Source organism: Elephantulus edwardii, unplaced genomic scaffold (genome assembly GCF_000299155.1).
Source record: "Elephantulus edwardii isolate Elephantulus edwardi_28Jun2011 unplaced genomic scaffold, EleEdw1.0 scaffold00003, whole genome shotgun sequence".
NCBI lineage: Eukaryota > Metazoa > Chordata > Mammalia > Macroscelidea > Macroscelididae > Elephantulus > Elephantulus edwardii.
This window is the reverse complement of record NW_006399753.1, coordinates 21,797,902-21,815,861: the sequence shown is the minus strand read 5'-3', so window position 1 is coordinate 21,815,861 and position 17,960 is coordinate 21,797,902. Positions and strand designations below refer to the sequence as shown.

Below are 17,960 nucleotides of genomic sequence, written 5' to 3'. Positions count from 1 at the left end.
ACCTTCCTTTTCTTGGAGCCCAGCCTCCCAGATGATCTGCTCCACCTAAATTCTAGATAGAGTGATATTTTAAACAACAAAGGCAATTAGAAGAAAAAGAAATGTCAGCCTAGACACACTAGAGAAGGCACACTGAAGGAAAGTCTCTTTCCTGACTTTCCTGTTGGGTATCACAGCAGTGTTGCTCCTGACTCACGATGACCCAGTGTGACAGTGCAGAAGGGCCTCCCGAGGTTTTCTTGGCTGCAGAATGTACAGAAGCAGATTGCCGGGTCTCCCTCCTGCGGAGCCCTGGCTGGTTTGACTGCCAACTTTCCCGTCAGCAGCTCAACGCTTAACTGTTTGTGGTACCAAGGCCCCTTACCTTCATCTCTACCTTACCATGGAAACGAAAAATCCATTTTTCTCCATTTTACAACTGAGAGACACAGGCTCAACAAAACGAAAAGGCTCCTTGAATCCTTCAGCTTGCTCTTTTTCTCTCTGTTTCGTATCTGTAGGGTCAAAACCAACCCATAGCTGAAGCTTCACTGGATTTTCAAAGGATCCCTCTGCGAGTGAGTGGCAAAACCAGACCTCCAACACACTGAACTGCCCCAATAATGCATGCATTCATTCTCTATTAATTAAGTCATGGAAATTTTTTTTCTGTGTCATTTTTGTTTAAAAGGTTAAAAAAAAAACAAAACAAACAAACAAAACCCAACACTACAGTTCTTTCTATGTCTTCCACCTCATACCTGGAAATTTTGCCAAAATGCCCAATTTTCTAAACTCCATGATCTGTTTGGCATCATAGGAAGGGGCAGCTGTTCACTGTTAGCGATCTGGAGTAGACGAGATACACGTGGTACTGGACTATAGTTCACCACTCCCAAGCTCTATTCCAAGAGGCAAGTCGCTTAACGAGTTTGAGTCTTTGTTTTCTCATTAATAAAAGGCAGCAATAGCAGCTTCCACTTCGTGGGATGGGCTGTGATGAGTACAAGACAATGAGCACAAGCACCTGGCATATGTTATAAATATTCAACAAACATTAGCTATTGACTTTAGCTAAAGGAAACCAGGAACCGTCACCTAATCCACACGTTACCTGTCTGGCCTGAGCACAACAACAGTCTGTGAGGGGAAACCACACCTTTTCTGAGCTAATAGTTCACACGCTATTTAAAATACAGTCATTTTTAGAATATTCATAGATACATGCAACCACAGTCGATTTTAGAACACTTTTTGCCCCCCACTGTATCCCTAGTTCTGCAGCAAACCATCCAAGCCCTGTGTGGTTGTTACTGGCTGGCATTGAGTTGATTCTGACCCATAATGAGTCTGCTCACAAACTACATGAAACTCTGCTCATTCCTGAGCCAACCCTATAATCGCCACTGTGCTGAGCCCATAGGTGTCATCTATCTGGAAGGCTATATTCTTTGAGCTTTAGAGAAGCTAAGATTTGCAATACATTTTTTTTGAGGGGACACAATTCAATCCATAACACATAATTGTTGTTGTGTACCATAGAGTTGCAACTGACCCATAGCTGACCCTCCCACGGGTTTTCAGAGGGAGTTAATTGCACGGGAGGAGATTGCCCATCCTTCTCCTGCAGAGCACCCTGTGGCCTCAAATTGTGTTCCTTCGGGATTGCAGCGCAGTTTCTTGCCACTAGGCCACCAGAACTCCAACACACACACACACACACACACACACACGATAGAATGGATAGTCATGCTTTGTTTCATTAAGTGGAAACAGATGACAACCTCACCTTTCCTTCTCCGACCTGTTTAATCCAAGTAACTTCCTCTTTCTCTTGAGCATTGCACACTGTTCCTCAGCATTCCTTTTGATGGGCCTCCCATTCCTGAGATTGTAGAGGTGATAATGCAGAAATCTGACCATAATATTTTGTGTGATGTGCTTAGTATTTTCAAAGCACATTCACATGATTTCCTTGTTGACCCTAAAACAACTGTGAGAGGTGGGGAGGGCAGACTTTATCTCTTTGTTAAAGATGAAGAAAGAGAGGCATAAAAGAGAAAATGAGAGTATGCACCATTGCGAAGCAAGTCTTTTTCATATTATCTTGCTTACTCTTCTTAAAACCCTCTAAGTGTCATTGTCTCCATTTCTAGAGGACATGAAACTCGGGAATAAAGCTCTATTATCCAACATCCTGCTAGTAAGTGGTAGAACTAGGACATAAACCTATATTTTTTTCTTCTATAATTATATTTTATTAATTTTCATAAACATTTACAGAGATTTTGGGCTTCCACTCATTCATTGTTGCACTATTCTCTCTACCCTCCTCCCAGTTTGTTCTTGTCCAAATGCCACAGTGCTTGTCAAAGCCAGTTCTGATTAATCTTCTTTGTCAGTGTGTCCTTTGCCATTCCCTATCACTCCTCCCTGAGAGAGACTTCACCCTGAGTCATAAGGAAAAGGGGATGGCGTATTCTCTTAGCTACTTCCTGCTGAAAAGGGACGCTGTGGGTTTCAGGGTGAAGATCTTCTCTCACTACTCTCATAAACCTATATTTATTTTACTCCAAAAGCAGTAAGCTCAACCACAGATCAATCCATTGCTGACTTGCTTAACCTACTCATGGTTAACGTACTATTAAAATCCATTACTCCTGATTCACAGCTCAGGGTGTCATTCACATATTCATCCTTGTGAAGAGTGGGAGGTAAGACCACCTATACTAAACCATTGTATGCTGAACTGCTTTATGTCTGTTTCCATTCCTATTGTTATTTTTATTCAATACAGTTGGGACAGCTCACCATTCTTAGTCTCCCATGAATAGCCACATTACCATCATTTACAATATTGGGTTTTCCAACTAAACGCTCAGGGAATAACAATAATTCTTTACATACATGACTATGTAGATAGATGGATAGTTGTTTTTAGTTGTCATCAAATTGGCTGTCAATTATAGTAAGTAACTCCACACACAACAAAATGTTGACCAGTACCATCCATACTGTCTTCATGATCACGGGTGTCCTCAAGTTTATTGTTGTGGCCACTGTATGTGTTTTGAGGCTATTCCAGTCGGGGGCGGGGGGATGTTGTAAAACTCTATGGGACAATATTCTGCTTAGACTCACAGCGTTTTCATTGGCTAATTTTCAGAAGTAAACCACTGGGGCTTTCTCTGTAATGTGTCTTAGCCTGGAAACTACAGTGACATTGATGCACCGAGATGCACCTGCCGGTACCAGTGGCATAGTTCCAGCATCCTGGTTAAGCAAAAGCCACTCCAGCACTGGCGTACAGGTGATGAATGTACAGTGGTGTTCATATTTTATGGGCATGAACTCGATGCTTCCAGAACATGGCTAATGTTTCTTGCTGGAGAACATTGCTGATTCTCCAGGAAGGAAAAAAGAGTTATCTACCCAAGCACACCCCTCAATTTCACCACCAAGGATATTTCTTTAAATGTAAAGTTGGATGGGAAGAGAAAGAAAAGAAAAAGTATGTTAGAGAATTCATCTTTGTGCTTGGGATCCAGTCCGCAGGAGTCCACATACTCACAGCTGACTTAGAATGTAGGCGCTGGGATAAAAGGTGTGTCCACCATACTGGCCATACTCTGGGGACGGCGTGCTTATATTACTATTTGAGCTGCTTTTACTCGTCCTCATTTTCTGTTTCAAAAGGTGATAATGGTGACAAAGGAGATCCAGGAGAGGCAGGAAAGCACGGCAAGGTGGGACACACGGGACCGAAAGGTGGGTGAAAATGACATGAAATTGACGCTCTGTGGTCAGGGTTGCCTGTCTCTCTCTCCTGACCTTTGCACAGGAAATTAGTAGCTTGCTCAAAGCCCTCATCCCCTGATATGCGTGAAATATATTATGGACATGAATTAACTCAGCACCTAAAAGCTACTGTGAGCTAACCTGTCAACAGGAATTGGACTCGTTTCTCAACCTGGACCCAAAGTGCTGGCTGGGGGTGGGGCATTCTGGGAACTCAGGTAATAGCAGGCTCTGGGAAGGTTTTAAAACACTCTGGATTTAGAAATCGAGCTGTGTTTATAGCCATGGCCACCTTCAGAAGCCACTGCTTAGCAGCTCTTTCTGGCTGGCCCAGACCATAAGGATAAAGATAAAAAGGAACGGCTTTCACACATTTCCTCAAGATTCTTTGATGCCTATAACTCTCTTTTTCTTCCTCCTACAGAGGAGTAAAACAGCAGGGTAAATGATGCATTATTAGAGAAGCAGGAGCAAAGCAGGACAAAAACAAAGGCTGTTTGGAAATGTTTTAATAGCAGAACCAAGAGTCACCTCTTCAAAGTATTACTTTCTGGATTTTGATGTGTAAGCATGTGTCATTGAAGCACTTGAAAATATCCCCTGCCACTTCTATTAGGTGATTGCCCTGGATCATTATTTTTAAAATTTTGAGTAATTTAGAGGAGAGAAAAAGAAGAAAAAGACTCTTCAGGCTTCAATTTGAAAGATGCTGACTCAACTTTTTCTTATTCTATGAGAATATATATCAGCTGCAGGATGATTCTCACCAAAAAGCCCACGGCTTTGTAAGAGGCAAGCATTTTCTAAGTCATTGCAGAAAATAGACAAAATGAGTGTAAATTTTGGAGGAACTCAATGAACCCCAATGCTCTCTGTTAGGAGAATAATTGAGTGAGATCATTACTGACGTCCCCTTGATTACTAGGATCCAAGATAGTATATTTCCTCCCTTGTTTACAAGTGAGTAGCAGCATCAGAACTTGTTTTAAAACAGAGGAGAAATAGAATCCCAAGGTGAAGGAGAAACAAATGTGGAGATTGACAAAATCAGAAAAGAGCACAAAAATGTTTCCACACAGTCCCCTCATCTGACCTCTAGAAGAAATGACCTCTGCTTATTGTCATTCTAAAAACACTGCAACTGTAAGCTCTATAGTGTCATCACGTCCATGATTGAAGTCCTTATCCATGTCTTCATTTTAATACATACATTATCATTCCATTAAAACAGATAACAAAGCACAGGATAGAATATGTCACAGATAGAATACAATTTCTGACATTTCGTTTAAGTGAATATCATCTGTTAGCTACAACATTACGGAGAGGAAGCAGGGAAAACAAGATTTTCAAAATGGCATGTTTGACTTTTCAGGAATTAAAGGTGAAATGGGTGACATAGGAGACCAGGGCAATATTGGCAAGACGGGACCAATTGGCATCAAGGGTAAGCTGCATTATACTCTTCTACAGTAAAAATATAAAGTAAATTGAGCATAGACTTATATTTTAAGGAGGTTTTAAACACAAAAGAAATGTATTTCTTTTAAAAAAATGTAATGTTTTGACTCTTTCTTCTATATGTAAGTAAGTATTGCACCTCGCAAATTTAAAAAAATAATAATAAAAGCTTGCAAAAGAATGAAATGTGAATTATGGATGAAATTAAGTTCTAATAGTCTACATTTAATGACTTCCTGGTTGACTACCAGCAACTCTACAGGAAAATGATAGACTCCTTTTTACTGAGATGTACAGTTTGGGAATCCTGATGGGTGGTAGCTAGGAGTCAGAGCCAACTCAATGGCAATAAGCGGGAGATAGTAATTCAGTGGTGAAAGTCCTGGTGACCACATGGCGCCCTCGTGAGTTATGGTCAGAGGCAACTAGATGGCAACTGTTATTTTGCTGCTGGTTTTGTGATACTTCTATGTATAATTTATTTTAAGGAACTAGAGGCATCCAACTTTTCTACATCCTCAGTAACATTTGTCAATTTCTCTGAGTTGACTCAAACGCATGGTGACTTGTTCTTGTTGTTGTTAGGTACCATGAAGTTGAGTACAACTCATAGCAACCCTATGAACAAAAAATCTGAACTCTGTTCTATGTTGTTCCAGCCTCACAATTTCTGACATACTTGAACCCAGGGTGTTCCTCTTTCACTGGCCCTCTGCCTTTCCAAGGATAATACTCCTCTCCAAGGATTAGAGTTGTGACACTGGTTAACAGTGTTGAATATCCTATTGACTGTCAAAATAAGAAATGGGTATGTCTTGGAAGAGATGTGACCAGAGTGCTCCATGAAAGCAAAGATGGTGAAGCTTCATCTCTCATACTTTGGACATGTTGCTAGGAGAAGCTAATCCTTGGAAAGGGATATCATACTTGGAAAGGTAGTGAGTCAATGAAAAAGAAGACCCTCAATGAAGTGGATTAACATGGTGACTGCAGCAATGGGCTCAAGTGTATTAGAAATGATGAGGATAACACAAGATAGCATAGGATAGGATAGGATAGGATAGGATAGGATAGGATAGGATAGGATAGGATAGGATAGGATTAAAATCTGGTTTTCATAGGATTGCTATGAGTTATACTGGACTCAATGGAACCTAACAACAAGATGCCCAAATCATGTGATATGAAGCTTTGTCATCTTTGCCTCCAAGGAGTACTCTGGCTGCACTTTCTCTATGACATATCTGTTTGTTCTTTTGGCAGTCCCAGGGGTATTCTGTACTCTTCTCCAATGCCACAGTTCAAAGGCATCAATCCTTTTTCTGTCAACCTTATTAACTGTCCAGCTCTTAGTAGCATAGGAAGTAATTGAAAAGATCCTGTCCTGAATCAGGTGCAACTTAGTCCTCAAACTAACATCATTGCTCCTCAATAATTTGGAGCGGTACTACTGCTACCAAGTGTGCTGATTGTAGATCTAAGTAAGACTCACTGTTTCAATCTTTTCTCCATGTATCATGATGTTGCCTACCAGTCTAGTGGTGAGAATTTATGTTTTCTTGACACTGAGATGCAATCCATAGTAAAGGCTGTATTCTTTGGTCTTTTGGAACAACTACTTTAAGTCCTCCTCACTTTCAGGAAGCAAGATTGTGTCATCTGTATAACATAGCTTATTGATAAGTAGTCTTCAGATTCAGTTCCATATTCTTCTTCATAGAATTCAGCTTCTAGAATAACGTGCTCAGCATACAAAGTGAATGGGTGTGGAGAGAGAATATAATGCTGATGAACTCCTTTCTTAATCTTCAACCATGTAGTGCTCCCTTGAACTATTCACATAACAGCCTCTTGGTCTAGGTATAGATTTCCCATGAGCCCTATTAAGTGTTCTAGGATTCCAATTTTTATCAATGTTAGCCATAATTTCTAATGATTCACACATTTAAATTTCTTTGCATAGTCAATAAAGCACAAATAGACATTTTTCTGGTATCCTTTGCTTTCATTTAAGATCCATCTGATATCAGCAATGATGTCCCCGGTGGAATGCCTCTTCTAAATTCAGCTTGAACCTCTCTTATTTCTCTATACTCTGCCTTCACCATTTTAAAATCATATTCAGCAGTATTTTGTTTGCATGCAATATTAATGCTATTGTTCAATAATTTCCACATTTTGTTGGATCACCTTTATTGGAAATGGAAACAAATAAGAATCTCTCCCAGTCAGTTAGCCAGGCAGCTGTCCTCCAAATTTCCTGGTATAAACTGGTGAGAACATCCAGGGATGCATCTGTAGCAGAAACATTGATATCCCATCAATTCTTGGGGCCTTACTTTTTTCTAATGCATTCCGTGCAGCTTGAACTTAATCCTTCCTTACTATTGGCTCTTGATCCTATGGTACAGTGATTGTATGTATTCCTTCCATCTTCTTTTGATATTTCCTGGATCATTCAAGATTTTCCCCATAGCATCCTTCAATATTGAGACTTGAGGCTTGAATTTGTTTTTTCCTTCTTTCAACCTGAGAAATTCTGAGTGAGTTCTTCCTTTCTTGTTCTCCATTTCCAGTTCTCTACACATTCCAATACTTAGAGTGACTATTATAATATATAATGACTGTTGTTATTGTTGTTGTGTACTATAGAGTCAGAACCGACCCATAGCTGAGCCTCCAGCAGGTGTTCAGAGGCAGTTAATCAAACTGGAGAAGATTGCCCATCTTTCTCCCACAGATCAGCTGGTGGCTTCAAACTGTGTGCCTTCGGCCTTGCAGCGCAGCTTCGTGCCACTAGGTCACCAGAGCTCCCATATGATTTCTATTGTTGTTGTTGATTGCCTTCAATTGGAGCACAACTCATAGCAACCCTCTGAACAAAAGGCCTGAAGCCTCTCTACAACTATTGACATCTATCAAAGTTCATAATTTCCAGAGTCATGTTGTTTAGGAAGTGGATACCACTCTTGCTTCTAAATATGACTATTGCAGGTAAAATATGTGGCTTTAATTCATATTTACGTAAAAATTAACAAGATTGTATTTTTTGTTTTGCCTGTTGATTAATTTTCATATTTGGTATATCGGTCAAACTGCAATCTTTCAAGTGAAGATCTGTTCATCTTAGAATGTAGATATTCATTTTAATAATGACTTTTCTAATGATAATTTTCTTTTCCTTACAATGGATCCCACAGATTGTATAAACCTTAGAGTAAACACATAATGGTCTTCTCCTAGGACGGTATCAACTTCACTCAACCTTTGGATAAAGGGATGGAAAATGTAGCCAGAAACTGCAGTGCCACAGCTCAAGATTTCTGACATGAAATCACATCATATGAGGTTCAGATTCCAAGTATTGCTAAAGATGACAATAAAATTGGCAAAGGATAGAGCAGGGTTTAGGGCTGTTGTACATAGGGTCACTATGCACTAGAGGTGACTTGACAGCACACGACAACAGTCAACATTTACTAAAAATCAGAGAAGAGAGGGCAAAGGGGCAAGGAAGCTTAGAGAACCAGAAACGAAGAATGGAGGAAATAAGAATGTTGACACACTGTGAAATGTGTAACCAATGTTACCGGGGAAATTGTGCAGAAAGTCTTAAACTGGTATCCTACCTTTGCTGTGTCAATGTCCACTGAAAGCACACTTACTGCTCTTGTTACTTGTGAACGAGTCACTTGCAACTCATGGTGACCTGATGCACAGCAGAAGAAGACATTATGCACCTGAGCCATGTTAACATGCACCATCATTGCAGACACTATGTCAATCCATCGTGTTGAGAGTCGTCCTTTTTTTTTGCTGACATTCTATTTAACCAGATATGATGATGTCTGTTTCCCGGCACTGGCCCTTCCTGATAAAATGTACAGAGTAGTTGAGATGAGGTCTCATCACATTCTTCCAAAACAGATTTATTTGTTTGTTCTTTGGCACCAGGAAACATTTTAAATAAAGCATTAGGAGAGTAGTAGATGATTGAGGAAAATTAACGGGTGAAATTTTAGTATGATGGCCTGAACTTAAAGGAGACAAACACCCAGGACAGTGAAACACTTAACAGCAGAGTTAACTGTCCTTATCGCCTTCAGGCCAGGGCGTCTTTCAAGGGTCAGGTCAAATATGATCTACTCCAGCACCTCTCCTGCAGGTCTGTCACTGTACTCATTATCATGGCTGATTAGCTTGTCTGCTTCCCCGACAGGCTGTGAACATCTAGAGATAACTAATAAGTGAAAGATACAATGGATCTGTTTGTTTAAATAAACATTATATGTCCCTTTCCCATTTATCCTGAATGCTAAGTTTTATTATAAAAAGTTTGGGTGAATTAAGGGTGATGAATGAATGATCAAACACATTATTTTCCTAGAGTGTGAACTCCTTTTTCACCTTTTTTCCCTGTAAATTCCATTTTCCTGTAACATCACTTTTCACCATTGGCTACTAAGCTTGCTTTCTTCAGAGATGTGCCAACAAAATTTATAAGCATGTCATGGAATTTTAAAAAAATGGAGACACTATGTTCCGGCTCACCTGGATTAATTTCACTTTTAATCTGTGCTTTGAAATTTACTGTCCTGATTTTGTCAACAGTCCTTCTAAACTTTCCATTGATTCAGATTAATCTCAACTTCCTAGCCTGACCTTAGTGTTGTCACTTGCATGAATAAAGTAGCTTTCTAGATGTCAATATCTCATTTTAGGAATAAGAAAGAAGAATGATTTAATACAGGCAAATTCAATCTCATAGCAAAATAAATGGTTTTACTTAAGGTCAATAATACTTTTACACTGAAAGCATTAAGGTTTTCTTTCATTTGTTTGTTTGAATGCATGGTCTAATTCCTCAACCTTAAGACAGTCTGACCAACATGGTCCCACTCATATACCAAAATAAGTTTTTGTAAATGACTTTAAACAAGAATTGATTTCAAAGAATAGGTTTTCGAAGCTTAAGCCTTCTACAGGCTGGTTAAAAAACTTTGTCAGCCTCCCTCATTATAAGTTTGATACAGGAAATAGAAACTAAGATTGGTTGGTCATCTTCTATCAGCTGAGCATTAGGGTAACATCTTGGAGTCATAACATTACCTAATTTACCATCCTTAAGAGTTATATTATATTACTTTTATTTCCGTTTCTAAATGAAAAAAACAGAGCCTTTAGGAATTAAGTGACTTGACTCAATTTAGCTAGTAAATGGTAGAGCTAAGATTCAATCCCCTGGTTTTGATGATTTTCTTGACTGGTCACCAAATCACAATGCCTTGACTTTGCTATTTGCAAAAAAAGTTAAAAGCAATTCATGTCAGATGCTGAAAAGTAGACAAAAATGCTTAATGCATTATATAGCTTCAGAAGAAAAGCTGCATGTAAATCAAGAAGGTTCTTCTCACCATGTTAAAATTCCAGTTGGAGATTCAGTTCTTTCATGAGTCTCTACTATAATTTATGACCATCTTTTCCTTCTCTCAGTGCTTATCATGCATTTTCTTTATTTCTTTGTTACCTTATGACAATGTTACATCTTTTTGGAGAAGCATCTATTTTCCATACTGTTTACACCACTTTACAATTCTACCAGCAGGGTTTGAGAGTATCAGTCTCTCTTTCAAAATGGTAATCTTTCGAGAAGAAAACTATTTTTTCTCTTGTGAAGCTGCTGATTGATCCAAACCATCAGTCTTTCTGTTAGCAGCCAACTACAAATCACTACACCACCAGGAATCCTAAGAACAAGAATGGAAGAGAAAAAAAAAACACAACAATAAACAAACATACGCCTACTATGATTACATTCATTCCGGCTTGAGGCAAACGCCCATCAGGGTTCCAAGGCTGTAAATTTTAATAGGAGAAGACTGCCTAAATTCTCTCCTATGGAGAAACCTGTACATTGGAGCATATTCTTCTAGAATTCTCCTAGAAACCTGTATCTAAGTAAACTACAATGAGTTGTAGATTCGTTTCAACCTCTACCATCTGCTCAAATCAGCCCAAGTTATTTATATAAAAGCAAGGGCAATTTGTTGGCTATATTTCTAATGAGACTTAAAAACCTCTTTATCTTTATTATGAATGTTTGTTATCTACTTAAAGGAACTCATTGTCTTATATAATTGTCCTTTTTGCGATTGTTGTTTTTTTCCAGGTGAGAAAGGAGTAAAGGGTATGCCTGGGATTCCTGGAGGAAAAGGCAAAGCAGGTAGGAAGGACCCATTTCCCCCTCTGATTTCAAGCATCACTTTGAATATAATCTCCTCCAAAATAAGCAGTGGTATAGCTACATCTTTAGTGGTAAGGAGTTGCACTGTCAACCCAAAGTCTTGTGATTCGAATATACCAGCTATTCTCCAGGAGAAGGATGAACAATTTCCTCCAGTATGATTTACAACCTCTGAAAATCTGCTGGAGGGTCAGCTATGAGTTGGTTCTGACTCAATAATCCACAACAACAATGAATGATACAGCAACCCTGATGGTATAGTGCCTAACGTATGGGGCTGCTAACTGAAAGGTTAGCAGTTTGAATCTACTGGCCTTTCGGTGGGAGAAAGATGAGCAGTCTCTTCCTGTAACAGAGATACAGTCCATGCAGAAGTAACTGGGAGGAAAGGCTTGCAAGTTTGCTCTTGAAAAACCCTATGGAGCACAAATCCCCTCCAACACACATGGGGTCACCAGGAGTTGAAATAAACTCAACCACAACTGGGGCGGTCACACATAGATTTATTTTTATGTCAAAGCCCAAATCCCCTCAATGTGCTAAACTGGATCTCCCTCGGCCTAGTTTACTAACCCAATGCAAAAAAAGGAAACTTTCCTCTCTATCCACTGGTGACTTTCCAAGCCCTAGGGAATGGACAATGGCACATTCCATCCCATCATGCTTGCTGTGAGGAAGCAAACCCAAGCATATCAGAGCGTAGCTCTCGTTTTACTGGTTCAAGAGAAAAGTACAGAGACCTCGAGCCACAGAGCCAGAGTCAGCATGCTTCACATTCCACGAGCACCTCAGCCAAGCTCTGGCCAGCTGTTGACCAGCAGCAAGCTGAATCAGACCTGGAAAAGTGCCCGTGGTCACACAGCATGATTTTAATAGCCAGAGAGTACTTAGGTTCATTTGTAATAGTATAAATAGGGAAAGAGACAGATTATCTTTGGGGGCTTCAACTGTTTACAGTGGGATACAGTGGAGATTAAATCAAAAGACTCTTTAAGGTCCTTATACTTAACTACAGGGAGCTTTGGTGGGCTAGTGGTAAGAAGCTGGGCTTCAATCTCAAAGGCACAAGGTTTGAATCCATCAACTGCTCCATGGAAGAAGGATAGGTAGTATCTTCCCATGCCGTATAGTGCCTCCCAAAACCTGCTAGAGCGTCAGCCATGGGTTGGTTCTGATTTGATGACACATAGCAACAACGTATTTAACTGTGATTATACCTAAATTAGGCTTCCCTGGGTATATGAGAAGGAGTTCTGGTGTAGGATGTTATGTGTTGTGCCACTAATGAGAAATTTTATTCTGGGAGCAGCAGAAATGCTTCTGGTCTATAAAGTGTATACAATGGTTTGTCATATGTATTCTTCCTTTGGAAAAAATACAATTTAGAACTCGCATTTAACTTATTAAAAATATTTAAAAAGAGTTCGTTTTAATTTCTAAGAAAATATAAGTTAGAAATCTTACTTCATGTAAAAGCTAGGCCCATTCATAGAGAAATACAATTAGACTAGGAGAAGATAGTATTTAAAAGAAAATAAATGCTCTTTTAAAGTGGTTTGCATGTAGTTAATGATAAATTCACAGTTTTATCATTCAAAAGGTACTATCTGTGATTGTGGAAGATACCGAAAAGTGGTTGGACAACTAGACCTCAGTGTTGCTAGACTGAAGACATCCATGAAATTTGTCAAGAATGGTGAGCATACTTTACTATTCTCTGTCCTTTATTCTTCAGTGTCTACAACACTGGATTTCTAGCATTGCTAACAAAAAATATCTTCAACTGGACAACAACTACTGAAATGATGTCAATTTAATGATTTCATGAAATCAATTTAATGATTTCTCCAAATATTAACAATCTGTTTAGACTCCAGACACTTGAGGGTTGCTATGGCACACTAAGGTGTTGGACTGTCAACCATAAGTTTAGTCGTTCAAATGGACGTAGTCTACATCAGATCATCTCTGTGAGTTGGAATCAACTCTACAGCAATGGATGTGGGTATTACATGTGCAAAGTAGCCCTAATGGTGCAGTGGGTTAAGTACTGAACTGCAAATCAATAGGTTAGTGGTTCAAACTCCACAGAAGGAGATAGAACAATCTATTTCCATAGAGATTACACAGCCTTGAAATTGTATGTGGAAGTTCTACTCTGTCTTCTGGGGTCACTGTAAGTTGGGCTCAACTGGACAAGAATTTTTTTAATATGTGTTTCCAGAAAGAAGATAAAGAGGAAAGGGCAAGAGCAGTGCCTTAAGAATGAAAGGAGCAAGTGTCAAAAAAAAGAGTATTTCCTAATACAGAACCATAACAATAATTTATATATTGTTTTTTTAATGTTTTATTTTTATTTTAACGCAAGTATACAGAGAAGTTGGATTTTCATTAATTCATCATTGCACAATTTTCACCCTCCTCCTTCCTTTACCCTCTCCCAGTCTACTTTGCAATGCACCTCTTATTCCAGGTTGTGGTCATACATTTAATACCTTATCATCTATTCCTTTAAAATAGTTTTTCTCCCATATCTGTCCAGTGAGAGTCATCCAGACATCATGCTGAGTGAAATATCTCCGTCACAAAAGGACAAATACGGCGTAACATGACTGTTATGCAGAACCGACATGGAAATTTGAGGGGAGAATAGGAAAAGAGTGGATAGATAATGAGCCTGCACTGGAACAGATGCATTAGAATAGTTCATTCCTTATGCATTCCAAGTACACTGTGATGCCCAGGATTATCTCACTAAATCTTGATAATGAAGACAATTTTAATTATCTTAATGCAGCCTGTATTTTAGCATTTGCCTCTACAAAATTCATTTGTAACCTCAGCATCAAAACTTGTTATACTCCTGTGACCATTTCCAAATGGGAATAGAAGTGAACAGTTAGAGTTTCCCAGTGCATATACACAGAGCTGAGCAAAGTTATACTTGGCCTTGTGTCAGCTCTCATGTGGAGAACATTGCCATTTCCAATCTTGTTAGTGGTTTTTGCTACTTTTCAAAGTTTTGTGGGGTTTGGTTGTGATTTTGCTTTCTAGTTTGTTTGTTTTTTCATAGTCTCAAAAAATAACATTGAAATATGATCTAGTGTTGTTAAATATAAGAAGGTTATGTTGAACCATATGGAGAAAATAAGTATGGTAGATAAACCTCATCCAGGCATGAGTCCTTCTGCTGTTGACCTCAAGTTCACTATTAAACCAACAAGTCATGGTAAATAAACTGTAACCAGAGGCGAACAAGAACCTAATTTTGTATTTCCTCCAGGAGCAAAGGTTCAGTATTGACTAATTTAAGGACTGTCACAACTTTCTAGAACATAACGAAGTAACACATTGTCATTGAGTAGAAACCTATTTATAGAACCATTGGGTTTTCAGAGGCTGTAAACCGTATGGACGGAGACAGCTGCTGGATTTCCACTGCCTGCTTTCGGATCAGTGGAGCAAGCCTACTTACTGGGTCACCAGAGCTCCCTGTTCATTATGAACAACCTGCTGCTAGAGACTTGACTCCAACACATGGCAACCCTCTGTCAGGTTTTGAAGACCTTACCTTTTTGTGATAAGAGACTGCTCATCTTTCTGCTTTGAAGAAGCTGGTGGATGCTAACTACTCAGCTTTCTGTTACATGTTAGACCCCGAGGGCTCCTGGTAGCATACTGTACCACATAGGCTGCTAAGTGAAAGATGGGCAGTTACAATCTTCCAGTCACTCAAGAGAAAGATAGACCACTTTCTATCATTCAGATTTATGCCCTAGAAACTCAGTGGAGGACAGCCAGCTGTGTATCGAAACTGGCCTGGCAGCTGTGAGAATAGGACAACAAATAACAAGAATCAACTTTAGTTTCTGTGGCATAAATACTAGTAATTTAGATTAAGCTGAACCTTAGATTAACTTTCACAGAGAAAGAGCTAAGACCAGTGGAGCAAGGATATGAATGCAAATTTCTTTGACGTTTCTGTCCACAAGACCTATCAGTAGGAAATGTATGTGTTTCTCTAAGTGTTGCATTTCTCCCAGAGTGGTCACTGTTATTCTTGCTGTGTCCCTACGATAATTAATGGCCAAACCTTTAAAGTAGAAAAAAAACTTTTATATTTTCTTCTGGCACAGTAGGAATGAAAGAACTATTGTAGTTACTGCATTAATTGGTTTCGTTCTGCTGGACTGTCACGTCTTGCAATGCAGCTATATTTGCAGCTCATCTTTGAAAGGACACAGACGCCATCTTGTGTTCATCTATGTCTTGTAAAACAAGAAGCATAGGAGATACTTAACCTCCCTAATTATAGTTAATTACCTCCCTAATGATAGCGTAGTGGGGAGAAGGATGGGCAATCTCCTCCCATGGAATTAACTGCCCCTGAAAACCCTCAGAGGGTCAGCTTTGTGTTGGTTCTGACAGACAGTACACTACAACAACAACAATTATAGCTTTAGTTCTGGCCCATGCCAAAAATACCTTCTTGAAATGACTCAAACTGTCATGAATAAATTAAACTCCAAAGATTTAACATAAAGCGGGGTGGTTTTGACAATTAATGGGCCCAGATTTCTTAGTGGTTTGAATTAACATAATGGGTCATTAAATGAATTTGTAGGGGACAGAAAATAAACCCAAGTTATTGCTATTAAGTCAGAACTGACTCTCCAGTGGGTTTTCAGAGACTGTGAATTACACAGGAGGAGAACGCCCATCTTTCTACCTCAGAGCAGATATTGAACTTTGGGTGGACAGTGCAACACCATACCCACTAAGCCACTAGAACTCCCCAATACAAAGATGCCTTATAGTAAACTCAGGATGATTTTGAGTCCCCAGCTCTGTCCTGAAGCTTCCTCAGAAGCACAGTTTCTTCGTGTTGCCAGGAGGATTGCAGACAATCTCAATCTATGTACTTATTTTCAGCCAAGAGTTAAACCTAAAATATGCAAAGTTCTTCTGTATTATGCATATGCAAGCTTGACAAGATATGATCAATCACTGCTCTGTTCCAGTAACTGAATTAACAGAATGGGGAAAAACATAGTCATTTTCCCCAAGACACTCTCAGTTTATTAATAGAGACTCAGAAGCAAGCGATTTGATTAGAACACGATGATTGTTGTAAAGGAGGAAGCAGAAGGGCAATGGAGAGTCAGGGAAGAGCACACATGAGCCCTCATTTATTTTCCCCAGGAACAATAAAAAGACTTCTAGGAGGCAACCCTTCTACTGCGATCTAAAGGACAAGGGGAAGTTTGCAAGATAGAAAACAAAGGGAGACCTTTCAGGCAGGAAGACATAGAGGTGGGAGAGAGAAAAGCATGTGCATGGTATTACAAAACAGGAAAAGCATAAACTTGGAAGGAGAAAGAAAAGAGAGAATCTGTGTGGACAAGCATAGAAGAAATAGCAATATAAAGGGAGCTCTGGTGGCCTAGTGGCAAGAAGGTGCCCTGCAATCCCGGAGACACGCGGTTCGAATCCACCAGATGCTCTGTTGGAGAAGGCGGGGCAATCTCTTCCTGTACCAGTCAGCTCCGATTTGATGTTACACACAAAAAATAATTTCTCTCTCTCTCTCCATATATATATATTCAATAGAAGCTTCTTCCGGGCAGCCGTGCTGGACATTGAGAAAAAAGGAAAGGCAGGACAACTGTGAAAGTGTGTTCACCATTGGATAGCTAGACATGTTGTTGTTCGGGGCCATCGGGTCACCTGGGACTAAACCAGCACCTCCCTCCCTCATACCAAGGCCTCACAAAGTAGTTGAGTGTTGACTAAGTATTTTTAACCCAGGAATGGCATCTGCTTGTCCTTTCCTGAGATACATAATAATGCTGTTCCTTTCATCCCTCCCTGTAAAGTCATAGCAGGGATTAGGGAGACCGAGGAGAAATTCTACTACATCGTGCAGGAAGAGAAGAGCTACAGAGAGTCTCTGATGCACTGCCGGATCCGGGGAGGAATGCTCGCCATGCCAAAGGATGAAGCTGTCAACACTCTCATCGCAGACTATGTGGCCCAAAGCGGCTTCTTCAGGGTGTTCATCGGGGTCAATGACCTGGAGAGGGAGGGGCAGTACGTTTTCACGGACAACACTCCCCTTCAGAACTACAGCAACTGGCAGGAGGGGGAGCCCAGTGACCCCTACGGCCACGAGGACTGTGTAGAGATGCTGAGCTCGGGCCGGTGGAACGACACCGAGTGTCACCTCACCAGGTACTTCGTCTGTGAGTTTGTCAAGAAGAAAAAGTGACCTTCTTTGCCCAAGCTTCACGTGTTTTGTGTCCCTATGGTGTTCCATTGAGGGTTTTTGTCTTTTTCTGTCTTCTTAATTACACTCAATTTGTTACGGTATGTAAGTCATTTGTCATGGCTTGTAAATGCTAAACTGGAGTTAAGAATCCCCGCTGTTATGTTCTGGTGCAATGCTTTTGAGTGAATAACTACCAGGTTCTATGGATGC

General features: G+C 39.9%; 1 protein-coding gene across 1 annotated transcript in view; it reads left to right on the top strand.

The window, feature by feature from the left end:
• Positions 1-17,750, top strand: part of COLEC10 (collectin sub-family member 10 (C-type lectin)) — a 48,383-nt gene extending 30,633 nt beyond the window's left edge. Inside the window, exons 2-6 of the mRNA XM_006879323.1 lie at positions 3,676-3,747; positions 5,153-5,224; positions 11,408-11,461; positions 13,083-13,178; positions 17,359-17,750. Coding sequence (XP_006879385.1) covers positions 3,676-3,747; positions 5,153-5,224; positions 11,408-11,461; positions 13,083-13,178; positions 17,359-17,750 — 686 coding nt within the window. The remainder of the gene's footprint in view (positions 1-3,675; positions 3,748-5,152; positions 5,225-11,407; positions 11,462-13,082; positions 13,179-17,358) is intronic.
• Positions 17,751-17,960: the final 210 nt, after the last annotated feature.